Source organism: Rhyacophila brunnea, unplaced genomic scaffold (assembly GCF_057557595.1).
Source record: "Rhyacophila brunnea isolate RB1 unplaced genomic scaffold, BYU_Rbru_1.0 scaffold_13, whole genome shotgun sequence".
NCBI lineage: Eukaryota > Metazoa > Arthropoda > Insecta > Trichoptera > Rhyacophilidae > Rhyacophila > Rhyacophila brunnea.
The window spans coordinates 26,315,279-26,336,135 of NW_028232785.1; the positions used below are offsets into that span (position 1 = coordinate 26,315,279).

Sequence of the window (20,857 nt, forward strand, 5' to 3'; positions counted from 1 at the left end):
ACTTTTTCCTTTTCCCAAACTTAAAAAAATGGCTAAGTGGACAACGTTTTTTTTCAAATGAAGAAGTCATCGATCGGACAAATGCTTATTTTGAGGACCTTCCGAAAACTTATTTTTCTGACGGTTTAAAAAAAAATTGAGAAACGTCTAACCAAGTGTATTGAGCTCCAAGGAGATTATGTTGAGAAATAAAAAAAAAATACAAAAATAAAAACTGTTTTAATGTTTTTTTCTAAGGAATTATTGACCCACCCTCGTACATTGAAATCGATCATTTTCAACAAATTTATTTTTAACGAATGGGGGTTGAAAAATGTGTTGTAATTTAAACGGGGCGGGGTGTAAATATTTTGTGATAATAGGAGGTGGGGAGGGAGGATAAAATATCCAAAATCATTTGACGTTATATTTTCATTACCACTTCAAGCTTGGGTGAAGAAGTAATCGAGAATTCTAAAACTCGGCAGAACACCTTAATTTTACTTAGGCCTCTTCTCTGTCCAATTCCTCAATTTTATATTATTTATTTATATTAGTCCCATATATTGAATTTTTGTATGAATAATTTTTTTTTTACCATAATGAATAGTCATCAAATTATGTATAAATCGTGTGTTTATGGGTGCTAACTGTAATAGTTATATTCTAAATTTGAATGCATGCCAGAAATTGTATGGGGTGGTGTCGAAGAGTGCCCTTTGGAGGGAAGTAAGTTATGCGTAACAAAAGAAATAATACACACACGGACAGTCATACTTACAGAACTTAAAAAGGTAAAAACATTTTTTTTTAATTAGCTTTACAATCCTATATTCCTTAGCCTTTTCATAGAAAGGTTTTTGTTTTCATGATTAAATTGATGTTCAATCTATTAGACTCCTGCTCTAGGTCCAAAGACATTTTGAAAAAAACAACACGGTAATTTGCCCGACCCAGGATTTGAACATGAGACCCGCGATTTTATCATGGTGGACACTAAGTGTGAACATATTATATAATATATGGCACCCTCACAACTAAACCGCCTTCTTCTTCTTGTTCTTTGGCCATATCCGCCCCTTAACTGGAGCATATGGGCACCACGCGGCACCCCTAAGAATCCCTGTCGCTCGCCAGTCTTCTTGCTTCGTATACAGTAGTAGCTCCGCCGTATACACACTGTAGATTGTATTTAGCGGCCTTCCAGGTCGCCGCAATCCGGTCGGCTTGAAGAACAGGCAAGCCACGTTAAAGTTCTCTTCTGGCATCCGCAGCACGTGGCCGAGCCAGGTCCAACGTCGCCTCTTCACTTTCAGCGTGATGAGAGGCTGCTTGGTGCGTTCTCTTATCTCCTCGTTGCTCCTAAAGTCATACCACTGCACACCCAGTATTCGTCGCAAACAACTGTTTTCGAAGCTCAGTATACGGTTGCTCTGAGCCTTCGTAAGGTGACATGATTCGCTACCGTAAAGCAGCACCGTCAGAATGCAAGCGTCGAATAGGCGGCATTTGGTTTTGACCGAGTACAATCGTGAGTCCCAGACATTTCGCATCGAGTTGAATGTTGCTCCAGCCATTCCCATTCGGATAGCGAGCTCTTTCTGCAAAATGCCATCTCCTGTGATGTGTACCCCCAGGTACTTGAAGCTGTCGACGCTCTCGATGTTTTGTCCATCGCTAATCAGAGGGAAATCTGGATCAGGACAGGTGCTATTGCACAATAAACCGCCACAAGTCCAAATTTACGTGTTTTGAGTTAACTACTACGTTTGATTGTCTATCGTTCATAGCATATGTACCGAAAATACTTATTTGTTTTCGTTAAATTAAGAATACCCATTACAGATTTTAATTCAGCCTGCCTCACCAAACCATAATAGATAGATAAAAAATATTCTTCAATAGATAAATGAATATTTTTTTACTATTATCTATTATGGCTTGGTTTAATTGAATTTGAAAAACTAACCAACACTATCTTCAAATTGTAGTCTTAAGCGTCAATTACATTGACCTTCGTTACAAGCTGTTTGTTGGCGAATTTATAATCTGCCTGTAAAGTCGCCCAGTGTAATCATCGAACAAGCTCACAAGCAGGTTGTAAACACTCTAACGAGAAAAGTTGAAAGCCGGTCAACTTTACACGCTACACGCCGGCGTGTGGGCCTACTGCGTCTGCGCAGTAGAGCGCAGTAGCAACCTCCCGGTAAAAAAACGAACTACGTTCTGTCAAAATAGTCGCTGGCTTGTGGCTTCTCAGCGAATGGAAAGTTTTGTGTGTAATCATCAAATCAAAAAAGCTCAATGTAATTCACGCTTTAGTTCAACGAAAACAAATACGTTTGACAGACAAAGTTTAGTGTGCACTATTTATGCCGGATCATAACAGCCGACCTCCACCCTTCGCCACTCTGTTTTACCTATTTTTATTTAAGTTTCGCAAGTATACTTTTACTGTCCAAGTGTGTACGTTTCTTTTCAGTTAAGAATAATAAATAGAACATTTCCATAAAAGGCAGTCTTCGGCACTCGTATGGGGTATAGAATGCATTACAATTGTGGGTAAAGTCCAGTATGTTTACTCATGTATCATAAAAATCTAATTAGCATTAACCCTGGTTATTGTTAATCACATCTCAAATGGAATGCTTATACATACTAGGGTGTTTTAATATTATTTTTTATCTATTTAGGTTTTTAAACTAGGTTAAGTTACTTTCAGAAAATTAGAACAATTTTGGGAATGCTTCATTTGGTTTATTTTAAGAAAAGACATGTTTGGGGATGACTTCATCTTAAGCAGTGGATTGAGGACACCATATTATATAATATTTTTATTATCTGTTGTGTATAATTTAATAAACATTTTTTTTTATGCATGATATAACAATCTCCATTATCCGCTAACGACATTACAAACACCCACGCCCCAGATCAAACTACACGAGATAATTGTATCACACTAATTTACATTGTATTTATTATGAATATTAAATTGGAAACTACTGTAGAAAAAAATATAATTCCTTGTTGACAACACTGAATACATTGCAGATGAAATGCAAATGGCTGCCTGCTGTTGACAATTTTTTCTATGTTTACTTACTTACATACAGTTAATTGAGATTTTTCATATTAATATTGATGGTACACTATGTAAACCAGTAGCAAAGGCTAGAGGTAGGCTGTTAAGATCCGCCATAAATAGTGCACATTAAGCTTTGTTAGTCATACGTATTTGTTTTTATTGAACTAAGACTATAATTTACAGATGGTGTTGGTTAGTTTTTATAAATCAATTAAGGGGGGACATGCTCGTCGAAGGTCAAAATTGAGTTTTTATTGTATATTCAAACCATGATCCTGGACACTCCTTAAACGTTGTAGATGATCTATTTATATAATTTTGAAGCCTTATTATCCTTTATAGTTATTTTAAACATTTGATGACTGCATGAAGTATTTTTGTTACATAAAATAGTATTCTTTTAAACCTCTCGCTCTAATGTTTTAGAATATAGTCATATTTCGGTACATAACTGTGCAGTGGTGTTAAGATTTTTTACATTTATTAATTTTTAAACGCATTTATAAAACCATTAGCATAATTTATTACGAGATAATTTTTGTAAAATATTCACGATAAAAAATTATATTGATAATCTCTGTGATCCCAAATTTGACAAGAATTAGGCATTTTATTATTCAAAAAATCGGCTAGATTAACACATTTCAAGATGATTCTAAAGATACTCATTATAAGCTATGTTTTTGAGCATTCAAGTGTGATAAACATCTTATGAATAATGATTGCTTTATAATAATTATTGACCTAAGAATAAGGTAGTGTTTTTTTGAAATACGCCATTTCTTTTGTCATTCCCTAGTGGTTAAGCTACAACATACGGCCGTAGCCATAAATTGACAAACTATAATTGAAGTAGGGAGTAAAATGATATTGACGCGCGTGTTTGAACATGTACCGTTTAAAAAAAAATAAAAAAAAATTCGGTTAGGTACATGTTCAAACACGCGCGTTAACATAATTTTACTCCCTACTTTAATTATAGTTTGTCATTTTATGGCTACGGCCGTATGTTGTAGCTTAACCACTAGGGAATGACAAAAGAAATGGCGTATTTCAAAAAAACACTACCTTCTTCTTAGGTCAATAATTATTATAAAGCAATCATTATTCATAAGATTTTTATCACACTTGAATGGTCAAAGACATAGCTTATAATAAATATCTTTAGAATCATCTTTAAATGTGTTAATCTTGCCGATTTTTTGAATAATAAAATGCCTAATTCTTGTCAAATTTGGGATCACAGAGATTATCAAAATAATTTTTTATCGTGAATATTTTACAAAAATTATCTCGTAATAAATTATACTAATGGTTTTATAAATGCGATTAAAAATTAATAAATGTAAAAAATCTTAACACCACTGCACAGTTCTGTACCGAAATATGACTATATTCTAAAACATTAGAGCGAGAGGTTTAAAAGAATACTATTTTATGTAACAAAAATACTTCATGCAGTCATCAAATGTTTAAAATAACTATAAAGGATAATAAGGCTTCAAAATTATATAAATAGATTATCTACAACGTTTAAGGAGTGTCCAGGATCATGGTTAGAAAATACAATAAAAACTCAATTTTGACCTTCGACGAGCATGTCCCCCCTTAAACCCTGCCTAAACCAAGTCATAATAGTTTCGGTGTATTGTGGGCGATAAGATAAAATATTGTGCACAGTTTTTCATTCATACTTGTTGGATTAAGTATACATAATATTACACAGTTCATTTTTTTTAATTCAATTAAACTCTGCCTAATCCAAGCTAGAGAAGATAATAGTCAAAAAATATTTGTTTATCTATAAAATTTAGATTTAGATATTATTTTATAGATACAAGAATATTTTTTATCAATTATGGTTTGGTTTAGGCAGGGCTTAATGAATTTAAAAAAACTAACCAACACCATCTGTAATAATATGTATTCTTAATTCAACGAAAACAAATAAGTATCACTGAAAAAGTGGGCACTATTTTTGTCGAATCGCCCATAGCATATCTAAATCGTTATAGTTTGGTTTAGACAGGGCTTAATTGAATATTAAAAACTAACCAGTATCATCCGCAAATTATATTCTTTGTAAACATAATAATATATAAGTATGACTGACAAAGTTTAGTGTGCACTATTTTAACAGCCTACCTCCACCCTTCGTCACTGGTGTTATTATGTTTTTATTATATACTAAATTAGGTACACTATATACAACTCAGTAATTTTATTTACTTACATTTTAATAATAGCATATTCATATTAATTGAGTCAAGTTCCAGACACCCTGTTTATATGATGTGTTATTACACCAATCTACCACTAAATGAAAGCATCCTCAGACATAATCAATGGGGGATAGCCGCGCCAACAAATCGGTTTGTGGTCCCCGTTCACTTATCATTTTTTAATATTGCCACGTCGGGCGGGCTGATGCAGCCGTTTCTGACCAGCGGGAGGCAGGTGAAGCGCGGCTTGGACGAGTTCAAGTTCGAGGACGGGATCCCGGCGTCGTCGAAGGTGGACCACCTGCTGTTCATAATCCATGGAGTCGGCGAACCCAAGAAGAAACTTAGGGAGCAGAGAGAAGCGGAAGTCAGATATCATTTTTTTTTTATCGGATAAATATGACCGTTATGGACAATGCACAACTCGGACAGACGTTACGATATTATTACATTCTTGAATGCGGCTTAGTTCCACAACATAAATTAAAAAGTTTCATTTATCCATTCCCGAAATGTCATAATTAATTTCAATCGAGCATATCGACTGCTTAATGTACAAACCAGCCAACTGAACTTTTGACTAAAAAATGAGATTTTGATGGCATTTTGTTATAAAGTGAATACGTGTATTAATTAAGGCGCTAAGTACCAAAATAATAAAAACTTACATTTTTATAGAAAAATGTTCTACATACCAACGCCAATCACTTCAACTATAGTCTAAGTGCCTCAAGCAAGTCAAAAAAATACAGCAAAATAATTAAACCTGTCGACGTTGTAAGTCCGTTGGCGTGTTTTATTTATAATGGTGTAAGTAGCACTGCAGTGGTTAACGGCATTCAATATTAAATAGCTGACGATGGTGTGTTGACACTTGCGAGTTCTTAATACCTAAAATTATAGAAGCTGCCGTGATTGCTTCACACTGTAAAACTACATTTTTCAAAAGGTCTGCTTCATGAAATTTTACTGCAATGACTCGGTATTTTGTAATTACAGGCAATACTACTTTTTGGTACTTAGAGCTTTATTTAATACACGTATTCAAGTATGTTTTCTATACTCACACAAAATTTCAAACTCCTAAACCTATAATTAAAGGTTACATGTAAATTGTACGTAAAACATTTCACCGTGGCACAGTTCACCGTGTGCTTTCTTATCAGAAAGAGATTACTGTATACTATACGGCAGGGGTGGCGAACCTATTGCACGTGAGATGAATTTGCACGGCACGCGAACGAAAACATTTCCCTAAAAAAACCAGCCGACTGCGAAAAATTGACCAATCTGCGGCCCGCGGCTAAAATATTTTTAGGGAAATGTTGGCACGCGTACGCAAAAAAGTTTGCCAACCCTGCTATACGGTCTCCAATTCTATTAGATTCAATATTAACATTAATTCAATTTTCATAGCTGAATTTGGCAAAATTAAAAGAATGACAACCTAACCTAACCTAACAAATAACACAGTATATCGGCTATTTTCAAAATTTATTTGCCGATGGCTTCCTGTAAAGTTTAAACCGACAAGAACCATGTTTTATTTAGATTCATTTTAATATACGGCCATATATTTCCGATACAAAATTTCACGGTGAAGTGTGATACGGCGAATTGCATATATACAAGTTTCCGGACACGATAAATAAATGCGTTATCATTCTCCAAACAAAACAGTCGCAGGTGCCAAATTTCCAATATCATAAATGGAACAACTACGCTCTTTATATAAATTTTCTGGTACAGTTTGGTTATGAGGAATACAGCGGAAAACACATTTTGAAAATACCCGATATACTGGATTATTTGTTAGTTTGGGTTAGGTTAGGTTAGATTTGGTTAGGTTAACCCAATGATACTCAACCTTTTTTTTTATTCGGGCCACATACATATATTTGTAAAGTAACGCGGGTCGCATCACTACTGATGTGATGAAAAAAATCATGAAACCCCCCCTTTTTTACAAAACATTTTTGAGATTTTAAAAATTTTGCGTGTTTTTTAAATTAATCGTGTGCAATAGCAACACTCTTATACCAGATCTGATGTGGACCATAATGACAATCCTCTTCGGGTGTCACTATCTGTGCATCAAAGTCGAAACAAATCTCAAGATATACGAAATCCCTGATAATAAATGTGTTTCGGGCCGCACATAAAAGCTTAAAGGGCCGCAGGTTGAGTATCGCTGGCTTAACCTAACAAATAATCCAGTATATCGGCTATTTTCAAATTGTGTTTTCCGCGGTATTCCTCATAACCAAACCGTACCAATTTTCTTTCTATATAAAAGGGAAGCTAAAATAGTTTATTAATTCATAGTGCAGCTTATTTGTAATAAAAAAAAATCCTAGTGCATTTTTGGAATTATTAAATTCTGCTCGATAGTTAAATTATTAAGTTTTTTCTCCTTCCTGAACTATTTGCCAAAATGGAGTTAGACGGTTTGCAGATTGAGCAGTCGATATTCTTATAGAGATATATAATTTTCAAAATCGTTTTTTTATCTGATACCATATACTGAATATTATACCTTTCCATCAATCTGTCACAAATTAATTGTAATATTATCATTTAATTCTTTCGATATGTTAGTACTGCACTGTACGCACTGAAAAACGATAAAGTGTCGTGTAGTATTGTGAGAGCATCCTCCTATCATTTGTTTTCTTTCACGATCCGATTAAAATAAACGATTCCCTGCTCGCTCTCTCCGACACATTTACAGGTGTCTCCTCCAATGCATTACTGACAGATAGATAGATGGATAAATCAAGACAAATATAATATATTACAGTGAAGATAGGCTCTTGAGATTCAACGTAAATAGTGCAAACTAAACTTTGTCAACCATACAAATTATTTGTTTTCATTGAAATAAGACTACAATCTTTACAGATGGTGTTGGTTAGTTTTTAAAATTCAATTCAATTAACTCGTTCGACGCGGACGACACGGTTGCTGTGTCCCAGTTGAACGGCCATTAGATGCAATTTGCATGTTATTTAAATGTGGTAATTAAAAATTCATTAAAAGGTACGCAGTGATTGTGTTAAACCTTGCGAAACCAAGCCATAATAGATAGTAGTCAAAAAATACTCGTCATCAATCATACATAACTTTGGATATTATATAGATAGAATAATATTTTTTAGTTTGGTTTAGGCAGGGCTTAATGAATTAAAAATAAAATGAATCAACAATTATGTGTAATATGTATTCTTTATCCAACGAAAACAAATAAGTATGAATGAAAAAGTGTGCACAATTTTGTCGTATCGCCCAAAGTATACCAAAACTATTATGGTTTGGTTTAGGCAGGGTTTAACGGATTTTTAAAACTATCCAACACCACCTGTAAAAATAAATACGTATGACTACATAACAAAGTTTAATGTGCATTATTTATGACAGATCTTCACAGCCTACCTCCACCCTTCGCTACTGATGTAACTGTATAATCAATAATACAGTGAGCTTTTTTATGTATGTACAGCCTATGTCAACAGTAAACTAACCGTATCTAAGGGCGCGGGTGTATGTGATGTTTTTCTCTCCCGTCCTTTTCACAGCAGTCGTCAGCCATTTTATAAATTGTTGTAAGGGGGACGTGACTCATTGGTTTGTCATTAGTTATCAGCTACTTAGAATATTACTTTGATATCATCAGCTGCTGCCGATCTACTGCTGGATGAAGGCTTCCCTTAATCTCGGTCCCTAGTATTCGCTGCCATGTACATCTACCGAACTTTTAGTGCCCCTCGGGTACGACTATGACAGCGTTTTTTTCGAGCGGTAAAATACAATATTTTGTAAGAACTTCAGAAACATACATTCTTATTGGAAAAATTCCTATGTTTTGAATGGAACTTGAACCCACATCCACCTGCAAATTTTTGTCAAGGATTTCTTCTAATAAGTATGGTTCTAAGGTTGCTACAAAATATGTATGCTCAGTAAAGAATGTTGAATTTTTCGATTTCGTGTATTATTCATGAAATAAAAAGTAATTTAATTTATATTCCGGAAGCTGGCCATTCAGGGGTACCATATCAGTGGATACCAGAAAACCTGGACTGGAATGAGGCTATAAAGAAAATGGGCCAAAGTATGTGGATAGATTTTCACCATAGGGCATCATTAGAAAAGGGGAAATGGAGTAAGTCTATTCTACCATCACCACGAGAGGTGCCCTGGTTTGTAGTCTCCTTTGACGAGGAATGAGCTTAAGTTAATACTGAGGCTAAGAACAGAGCACACAATGGGCAAAAGATTTGATGTCCTCATGGGAAGAAGCGAATCGCAGCTCTGCGATGAATGTTTTAGAGGACACTGTACATATTATAACACTACAATGCCTTAAATATTATGAACTTCACAGAGTACAGCTGCGAATTGCGGATATCTATGAGAATGTCGACGAATTGAAGGGTGTCCTGGCGGTGGGTAAGACGGAAGAGCTTGGCAAGTTATTTAACAGAATAGGAGTGAGGACCTGATCGACGGATCCCCTTCTAGAAGAGAAGAGGCGATATGACAGCGAGTCGCAGTCAAAGCCTCGGTAAAATCACAAAAAAAAAAAAAAATTTAATACGAAACCGGTCCTGATCTGATCGTCATTAAATTATTTAGATTAAACATTTAATGTCTTTCGATCACGAATTGACAGTCAACAATATTAATGTGTGTCATATTATAAGATATTCTATATTCGAACTTGATCAACCCAAAACTAAAAATCGCCCTTACAACAACTTAGAACTGGGACAGTGACGGCTTACAACCAATCCTCGCAAAAAAACACCGTCATTATAGCTGTGGCGAAGGGTGGATGTAGGCTGTTTAGATCCGACATAAATACTGCACAATATACTTTGTCAGTCATACGTATTTGTTTTCATTGAACTAAGACTACAATATGTAGATAGTTTTTAAAAAAATAAATAAACCCTGCGTAAACCAAGCCATAATGGATAACAGTCAATAAATATTCATCTATCCATAAAATATTTTGTATCTATTATAGTTTGGCTTACACAGGGGTAACGTCAATGACATTAATATGGACGAAGCATCTAGAAAATAAAATGACACTCACTTTGTGTCGGGTCTGCCGGATGGCGAAATTCATATTTTAATATCGGTATCCTACGCTCAAATGAACATTCTGCTTGCAAGCGGTCTGGCGACACCGCTGGGTCTGCCCATACAAAATACAGGTTTCGACTCCACCGTTATTATTGTGTTACAAAATGCCAATGTGCCTAGTTAAAAATTGTAAAAAAAACTACTAAACACTCCAAGAAAGATGGGATATCACTTTGCATGTGTTAGTATTATTTATTATTTATAAAATGCCATTTTAAGATATTGATGAATGTTTATTCAATGCAATTGAATGACAGGAACCATTGGACAGTCAGTCGCCTGTGATTCGCTAGGCTCACTTGCGTCTAATCTCCGAGAAGTCGTAAGTAACCGAGAATCTGTTTCTAATGCAATGAGTCATGACACTAATACGCCATTACAATAAAGGTTATATTACTATAAATTCTCGAAGCTTGTATCGCATAATGGAAACGGATACGTCAATGGTCACGTGACATCTACCTATACATCTGTGAATGACTTTCATGCACAATTTCTCGTGCGCGCCGGGTATGAAGTGAGTCGTCCATTTAATATGTCATTGGGTAACGTGGATTTAAAAAAAACTAACGAACACCATCTGCGATTTGTGCTATCAATTCGCACAGTTTATGTCAGATCTTAACAGCCTACCTCCACCCTTCGCCACTGCATCATAGCATTGCAACCATGTGTGATAATATTTTAAAAGTGCAGTAAAAATTTTTATTCATAAAAAATATTGGAATCTTTTTTATGACTAAGTGCCAGACATCCTGTATATTCACATATGTTTACAATTATTAATAAAAAATTGTATATAAAAGCTTTCAATTAATTGCCTACAATAATATTTATGTTTCTGGTGTTGTAAGTGAAGTGAAAAATTGAAATGGGTACTGTTATTTAATTATTATAAATATTTGTTTCTAACACTGTATTTAGTTAGATATTAATAATTCTAGATTACTTTGAAATGTTGGTAGGCAATTTAATTTGTGGAAATTCAATTTATATTCAAATTTAGTCCGAAGATACCGACAGCATGGCCCCCACAAGTGGAGGGCTGACAGGGCTCTAGCCTGGGGGCCGGGTCTGAAATGCGACCCGGCACACCACAAATTTGCTCTATTAATAAAAAAACAATGGTGTGTATACTTTTCTACACGCGTTAGAAGTTATACTTCTTTGGCGTAACAAAACAAAAACAAAACTTGTGATAACCTAGATTCTTCGAATAGCTCTTAATTATCTTGTTAAATTACACACGTAAGAAAACGGGCCGCTTATTGAAGCGCCGTTGGTTTATTTCTATACACTTTAACTTATATTACTAAATTATATAATGGTTTCTCGTTGTTTTTATTTTTAAAGTACCAACTTTCAATCCGACGTTTAATAGTTTGTTTGCGTAAGGAATTGCAAATGGCCGACAATAATAAATTCGCTGCCTAGACAACGGAACAATTCTAAACTATAATATTCTACTGTGTAATCGTCACGATTGCAGTATCATACTGTGGCGTAAAGGTAGTGCGTTCGGCTGATAACCGAACAATCGGTGATTCGAATTCAATCGAGTGCGTTTTTTGTCACACGCCAAAAATACAGTCTGACCTGATTTTCCAAACGCGCCTAAAGAAGTATAACTTCAAAAAGTCGCCTGCATTGCACAAGTGGATTTTAATTTTATAATAAATTTAGCGTGTTTCCTAATTAACAAACGACTATTCATCTAATATGGCGATGGTCGCATGTTACTTGGCTATCACAAAAGAGAGTCGCGATCAGTGCTTCATAATGATATTTCATAATTAAAGTGCCGACAATTGAAATAGATTTATTTAAGAATACTAAAAAAAACATGAAACCTGGAGTTTCACGGAATACCATTTGAGGTAACACTACTGTAGAACAATACACCGCCCAGAACCTTATGCGTCAATGACATTGAGCTACTTTACGAGCTGCTTGTTGGCGAATTTACAATCTGACTGTAAAGTCGTCCAGTATCATCATCGAACAAGCTAACAAGCAGATTGTAAACAATCTACCGAGAAAAGTTGAAAGCCAGTCAACTTTACACGCTACACGCCGGCGTCTGCGCAATAGAGCGTAGTAGCGACCTCCCGGTAAAACACAAACTACGTTCTGTCAAAATAGTCACTAGCTTGTTGGCTTGTCAGCGAATGGAAAGTTTTGTGTGTCATCATCACAATCGCAGTAGCTGAATCGCCCGCTTTTAAATTCGCCAACAAACAGCTCGTCAAGTAGTTCAATGTAACTGACGCATTAGCGATAGGTTGGAGGGCCCGCCAAACATCATTGCCTAGGGGCCCGCTTCAGGATGTGGGGGTCATGACTGATAGGTTATCAATTTGGTTATTTGAATATAGATCCGCTTCTTATTATAAGAAAAAAAAAAAATTTTTCATAATCAAAAAATAATCTAGTACATAAGTAATGTATAGATTCTTATCTAGTTACTTAACACTCAATTCACTGCTGCATGAATGCATCCCCAATATTTTTTTTAAATATGAGTATATTTACAGAGTGATTCAATAAAAAAAATACAATTTCTTTTAAAACGGACTTATATCTAAATTATATTTGCTCTATGGTCTCAGGGGTAGTCAACCTGGTCCCTACCGCCCACTAGTGGGCGTTCCAGTTTTCATGGTGGGCGGTATGGGTATTAAAAAGATTTTCATTATGTACATCGTCACTGTTCTGCCAGAAGACACTAATTCGAAAAAATGACATATTGAGTTAACCAAAATGTTCCTTATTTCAAACTTTACCGTCTGGAAACCTTTTTAATAAATAAACAGTCTTTATTTTAAAGTCATCCTTTTTACGTTTACTTAATAAATTCACATGATAGACCATTTCAAACATTTTAACAACTTCAAAGTCAAATTACTCAAAACTGGTATTCTCCAGTTAGTGTGTTCTGCCGGAACAGTGACGTAACATAGTCGCCAAAAATATACCAAAACTATTTTGGATTGATTTGGCAGGTTTTAATTGAATTTTAAAAACTAACCAACACCATCTGTAAATTGTAGTCTTAGTTCAATGAAAACAAAAACGTATGACTGACAAAGCTTAGTGTGCACTATTTACAGTGACGTCCCGTGGGGGTAGGCAGATTGACCGTCGCTTGGGGGCGGCAGTTACCCAAAGGGCGGCAAATCGAGGAGAATCATTAGGTATATAATATAAAAATAGCCACATAAACTTAGTAATAACGGAATTATCTTTCCATTAAAAAATTCAGCTCACTGGTTGGAAACAAAATGTATTAATTAGGTAGGTAGGAACCTATTATAAAAGTTTTAACAGGACTTTTTGTCGGGTTCGCGATATCTAGTTTACTTCTGTTGCCCTTGGACATCACGTTCTTGGTGAACAGCAATGGCACGTGCATACCTATTTTTAAATTTATCCAGATATGTTTGCCATTCAATCGCGTGGTTTGGAAGTTGTCAGAAGTATTTTTAAGTGTACCCATCTGAAACCGTAGACTCGCAATATTATCTATTAAAGCAGAGATGGCATTTAAATTAGATTTAGTGGTATAGGTATACCTTGTTAGTAATGTATCCATATAACACATTTCTTAGATATTGGAGTCATGAAAGGACGATAAAAAATAAAAATGTGGCGGCATTTTGGCACTGCCTAGGGGTGGCATTTTGTCTAGGGACGTCACTGACTATTTATGGTAGATCTTAACAGCCTACCTCCACCTTTCACCACTGGGTGTAACAGACCACAAGCTGCAAGGAATATGGAGACTCCCTGCGACAATTATCTGGTCTGCATCTGTTACACCGATAAGCAGTTGTCGCATGCTCACAGCGTAAAATATCTTTTTTTACCGTTAATATTGATGTACCTAAGTAAATATATTTTTTTTATAATTCGAAACAGCTGTAAAATATTTGGATTTTGATCAATTTATAATAAGTAAAAAATTGATAATTCCGAGATGGGTAAACAGTTTTACTAAGTTTTGTATGTCATGTGACTACTCGGCGTATCCAACTGGACGACAGGACAACTGAACAAGTGGACATCTGAGCGCTACTGAAAGTTTATAGAAATACATTATGCAATTTATAAATATTATAGAGCAGGTTTGTGTAAGGCGTGTCCGGAAATTTGCATGTATGCAGTGAGATATTTGGCTGTATAGTATTGAGATTAAATAAAACTCTTAAAAATACGTAATAAAAACCAACGGAATACAAGTTAAATAATCAATCTAATGAAATTGGTTTATTGTCGGCAATGCTCCACGAACAATGTGTCATTTTTTGATCTCAATGCTATACAGTTGTCTCTTTCCGGTAAGACAGCTCACACGCTCAGTGAAATGTAATACATACAATTTACATATAATCATGTGAAGGCACACCATTGATAATTTGCCGGTTGAAGAAGTGTCATAGTTTTATTTCTTCTCGCATTATTCATTCATGTGCCAAGATGTCTCTCGTCCAGTTGTCCTGGTGTCCAGTCGCCGAATTGTCCTTTACCCGTTTTAAGAGTTCTTTCGTTTGGACAATCCAAATTAATGATATTGGATAGTTTACATACTGAAATAAAATGTTCAAACTATAGTATCGTGAAATTTCTGTTATAAATTGACCAAATTCCAGATAATAATATATACATAATATGTATGTACAGACCTACAAACTTATCTGTAGAATGGCCAAAAATGGAGCTACGAACTTGAATGTCAGATTTTGTCCAGTTACGAGTCTCGATTGGGTAGTTTTCGACAGTGGCTCCCCCATCCCATTCTTCAGATAAGTTTGTAGGTTTGTAACATAATTTTGGCGTGGTTCAATTTGCTTTTGGAGAATGAAGCTAAAAATACTTATGGCTTTGCATGATTTTGGTTTATTGTATATCAATCCGTACCTGAGAGCCAGTGTGTTATAAGTCCAAAAAGAACACTTTCAGAGTAACACAATTTTAGATTTATCAAATATGTAGTAATGGTCTTGTGGCTTTATGGTTTAAGGAACGTAATACCCCGTTTACATGTGCATGTATTTACTGCTGACAGTACGTTTTATCGCGGCCATAACAAGAAAATGTACGCGTAAACATCTATTATCCTGCAGTTGCAAGATTGAATGCATGAATTAAAAAGTTCGGAAGCTACCTGCCGGCAAAAAAACAAACTACGATCGAATTTTGAGGTTAACCGATTTTCACTATCTGTCAAATAGTAGGTACCATAAAATGAGAACATCACGTCTCGTTCACTTTGGAAGAATGAGATTGGAGAGGAATTTAAGTGTAAACAGTTATTGTCACGATTGTTTGAAATACACACTATTGCTGCCAGTAAATCCATGCACGTGTACTTTCACTATTGGGTTACTATAATATACATAATAATATATAAAAATATGATACATATTTGTACAGAAGACACACCGGGTCTGATGTACAGATTAAATTTTTTTGAATATTTTTTGTCGACTTCTAGAAGGAATACAACACCAATAATATTACCAGCGTCAACGCAAATCGCGTCAGTATACGGTTTGTATACATCTAATATTTATTATGAACCCACAGTGAAACAGGATTCCATGAATTTATCATTCCAAACTTTAATTTCATAGACTGTTATTGTCACAATAGGCAGCCGCCCGCGCGAGGACTGTTCGGAGAGGCCCCGACAACTCGGAGATTGACGAGGGAGACGTCAACGCGTCTGATCATCTTTTGTTGCTCATTCATGGCATCGGATCCGTGTGTGACCTCAAATTCAGATCCGTTGAAGAAGTTGGTGAGTGAAAAATCTATTTATATTTGTCGTGAATTATTATCTGTAACAGAAGAGAGAAAACCGTAGTAGATTTTTGGGTTTCCACCGTGTGTCCATCTTCCTTCTTTACTCGACATTTCGGGCTCGTTGCAGAGGCCATTATCAAGAGATGATAATATGTTTTATGATGAAAATGTTGTGTAGGTATATGAATCTAAACATTGCTATAAGAATGTCAAAAGGAATCCGATTAGCTAAGAGCAAACGTTGTTCAGAGTAATGTGTCGTAGTGCCGGAAGCCAAGACGTTTTTAACCGTAATCCATCATCCCTATTAATATTTTCAGGGTTTCTATGGATTTCAATGGCCTCCTTTACCAATCGTGCGAAATATCCTTTATTCCAAACCAATATCTTGGTTTCAAAGTCAAAGTTGTGTCCTTATACATTGAGTGCTCGGCAACGAGCCCGAAACGTCGAGTAAAGACGGAAGAAGGACACACGGTGGAAACCCAAAAGTCTACTACGTTAAAAAACAACCGTGAAAGCCTCAAACATTATATAAGAGAGAAAACATATACTAATGTGTAAGAGAGAATACGATTTTTGGGAGATGTTAGTATGGCCGTGCATGGAGGGCCGCGATTTTCTTTGAAAAAATAAAACCTGATAATTTTCATGGCAAATAGGACATTTCGTGGGTATTCTGCGAATAAGCATTAAGTCAAAAATACTAGTTTTGAGATAATCGAGTTTGAAAGTTTGGACGGTCTTAACTTTTTTTATATATATAAAAGGCAAATTCCTTTCTGCGATATTGCTTTGAGTATGACTTAGTGCAGTTTCGCACGCAGAATTTTGTGAATGCCTGAGAATGAGAGAAGCAAATGCACTAAGTCCATTTAGTGCTTTTTCTCTGAATAGATGTATGTCTTTTTGACTATCTTCGCCAGTTTTATAGATATGACTGTGTGTGTTTTTGTAGACTATAGAGCGAACTCTTAATAAGATTACCTCATCATTAAGTCAAAACAGCAAAATTTTGACTTAGTGCTTTTTCGCAGAATACCCACGATTTGGTATTTTGGTAAAGACAAGACGTGTTGTTTATTTTTTAACACCTTAGAATCCGCCGGCAAATATTATATTATGTTGAAGAATCGTCGCTATAGGATCGGTTTGTCGAATATCCACTTTTGTCGAAATCGACTTTTTAGTGAAGAATGATATTTTGTAGGTATCTAAATGGACCAGAACAGCGCCATCTTTAGATTAATAAAGCCTGAGCATATCTTTTTGCACAAGCAACGAGTGGTCCACTGTTTAGCTGTCAAAATCAGATCCCAGATTGTTTGACATATTGATTCTCCCTTTCTCGTTTCAAATTGAATTATAAAAAACTCTCAAATCAAATATATTAATAATTTATAAATAATATACATTCCTGTTATTCATCAGCTGTCAAAGTCAGACTAGTCCTTCACACAAAAACCGGTGGGAATATCGATTTCCAAAAAATATGTAGCATTGATCTATGCATTACATTTGTAGAAGGTGTGTTAATGCTAGTGTATTATTTATCATGTAACTTATCTATTCAAATCAAACCATTCCCTGTGTGAACGCGACAGACGCGTCAGTATGAGCACTATATAGAAAAATGACAGGCAATGACAGGTCATCCTTAGACAACAATGGGAGGGGCGGAAAAAGTAGGACCAGTCGTTGTGAATGTATCGGCTTTCTACTTGAGTCTGCAATGACCAGAACCATCCTATTCCTTAAATTACTTTGTAATGAATACAGCATTCATATGCTGTAAAAACAACAATTTAAATACCTCCATGTATTTAAATATAGGATAATGAAATTTGGTTTTCGTCTCGTGAACATTTGACATTTGGTCTATTCGACAAACCAATCCTACAGTGACGGAATGACAATGGCAGAGTGTGGTCGATCACTGCCAGTTTCGATACTGAATAGTTCACAGGCTACTTGAAGTTGGATTTGTTTTGTACTGTCATGCTGTTACAGTGACAAATTTAGTCTATGGTTTCGTCATTCCACGGAATATTTTGAACGATCACCATCTCTATAAATTAAATGATGGAGAGTGCTAACTCTAATGTATTTGTATTTTTAATTATTATTGATTATTAATGCTAATTTTAATTAATTTTATCAGTTTCTACGTGTGCGTACGTTAAAATTACTTGAATTACGATATTGCATCGATAGATAATATTTTGAGCAGAACTCAGCCTACAGACCATAGATAATAGACAACATTATTATAGAAAATACATAGTGCCAACCGCTAAAATGATAAAAAACATTCATTGACTCATGCAGGTGTCGATGCAGTGCGGTAAGGGTGAGGTGACCTCATTGTTGTTCTGGTGATTTCAGCAAATTTTGCCAACTGACAATGTTCGTTTAAAGGTCAAAAATGTGCTACAGGATGGGAACATCAAAGAACAAAAAAACGACTTTATACACTTTTTTCCCGTAGCAGTAGCTTACTGTGACATCACATGACAGTACGGGACGTGCATCATAATATGATTGAACCTTAATAATCATGTAAAATCACAATTAACAGTAAGGATTTTTTTTTTCAGTTGATGATTTCCGATCCATAAGTTCACAGCTTGTCCAATCACACTATAAGTCGTCGTGTGAACAAGGCGTCGTCAACAGAGTTGAAGTGAGTATCGAATAACTGTGTTTTGCTATTGGTTGATCCATCAGGTCACATGGCGTCATGTTGTTGATGATAAAAGATACAAATAATTTTAAAAAGACCATTGTCGAACAAGATCTTCTTGTCGACGTTTTAAAACTGTGAACTAACAATCAAACAGTGCAGCTAATCGCACTTCCGTTTTCAAATATAGAAGAATATCTTTATCTTTTATGGTTTGTTTTATGCAGAATTTAATTCTAACCAACACCATCTGCAATTTGTAATCTTAATTCAATAAAAACAAATAAGTATAACCATGGCCCCCACATCCTGAAGCGGGCCCTCAGGCTAGGATCTTTGGCGGGCCCCCTACCTATCTCTAATGTTAATGGTAGTGTGACACATCACATTAACATTTTTCAAATTTTGTTACAGCTCAAATTAAGGGCCCTTATTCAGTGTATTATTAACTATGTTTTTCTATTTTTAATACCTTTACTTTCATCATAGAGTTGTCGAGTATCAATACACAATAATCAAAAAATACATCGTTCAATTATATAATTTAAAATTAACAAATGTTAATAGTCATGAAGTAAAATAGCGCAAGCGACTTTTTTAACTATTAAAGCAAATTTGTGATGAGTGTTATCTTAGTTATTTGATCAACCCCACGCCGGGCCCACCCAGAACCCGTGCCCCCAGGCTATAGCCCTGTCAGCCCCCCTCTTGTGGGGGCCATGAATATGACCGATAATGTTTACTGTGTACTATTTTTGTCAGATCTCCGCACCCTGCTATATACATTTTATATTGTGTCTCTTTCAGGTGTTACCAGTGTCATGGCACTGGAACCTTCATTCGGAAGAAACCGGTATTGATCGCAGGATTGGACAGATAACACTGGAGTCGGTTCCCAAGCTACGAGGCTTCACCAACGACACATTGCTGGACATTCTTTTCTACACCAGTCCGAAGTTTTGTCAGGTAATTAATTTCACTTTATGAAGGTCTATTGTTGGAGTAATCACGGACCCATGGTTTCCTCAGGTTTGGTGAGGTTTTCATTCTTGAATTCATGAATTTCGTAGTAAGTAATGTGACACCCCCGTATGGTCCCCATTTGGGGATGTCTTTGTGTATCTGGAGACGCCCGAATCGGTATCAAAGCCAACAAATAATAAAGCGCTGATTACGAAAATAAATAATAATAAAAGAGCCCAGCCGGCAATGCCGTAAATTTTGTTAACCGTTGGAGATTTGCAACGTCGCTTTCTTTTCGACGACGGTTTCGTTGGAAAAAAATCACAAGATGGCGCGGAGATCGCGACAAGCAGCAAAATCGCGAACGCGTACGTTTCGCCCTCCGTAGAATTAAATTATTAAAAAATGTAACCATATAGTATAATAAACGTAAATAAACTCGCCGCTTCCATCACAATTCCGGTGCCTTAATTATCCACCTTCATCCCAAATACAGACGATAAAAAAGAAAACAAAACACAAAGTGACAGTTGAGAAATTTTCACTTACCAAAATGGAGGGGAGTGATAAGTGGCGCCCCACGTTGGGCGCCACATGATAAATCCAGGGTTCCGGTCTAGCTCAGACAAAGTTCAATTCGAACCCTGGTATCACAATTTTTTGTTAGTAACTGGTAAACTGTCGCTTTTTATTCTTAGTATGGTTTTTTTTAGGATTTGGGGCTGGATAAAATAACGCACCGGAATTAGTTTTATAACGGCAGGGTATATTTACGTCGATGTCATATAATTATTACATAGTTTTATAATTTGTTTTACGGACACAATATGTTTTTTTTAAAGAATTATTATAGGTTATTCATAACACACAATTTATAAGTGCAATTGATTCCAAAATATTTATATCCCCGAGCTGGTTACTTATAATATACAATAGCCGCGAAATGCTATCGACACGCGATTTTTT

General features: G+C 35.6%; 1 protein-coding gene across 5 annotated transcripts in view; it reads left to right on the plus strand.

The window, feature by feature from the left end:
- PAPLA1 (Phosphatidic Acid Phospholipase A1) overlaps window positions 1–20,857 on the plus strand; it is a 186,096-nt gene that overhangs the window by 152,016 nt on the left and 13,223 nt on the right. For 3 of the 5 annotated variants that reach the window (XM_085940718.1, XM_085940715.1, XM_085940717.1), the window contains exons 7-10: window positions 5,501–5,656; window positions 16,093–16,240; window positions 18,843–18,928; window positions 19,736–19,894. In XM_085940718.1, the coding sequence (XP_085796844.1) occupies window positions 5,501–5,656; window positions 16,093–16,240; window positions 18,843–18,928; window positions 19,736–19,894 (549 nt within the window). The remainder of the gene's footprint in view (window positions 1–5,500; window positions 5,657–16,092; window positions 16,241–18,842; window positions 18,929–19,735; window positions 19,895–20,857) is intronic. The other 2 variants (XM_085940719.1, XM_085940716.1) reach the window with 1 other exon arrangement.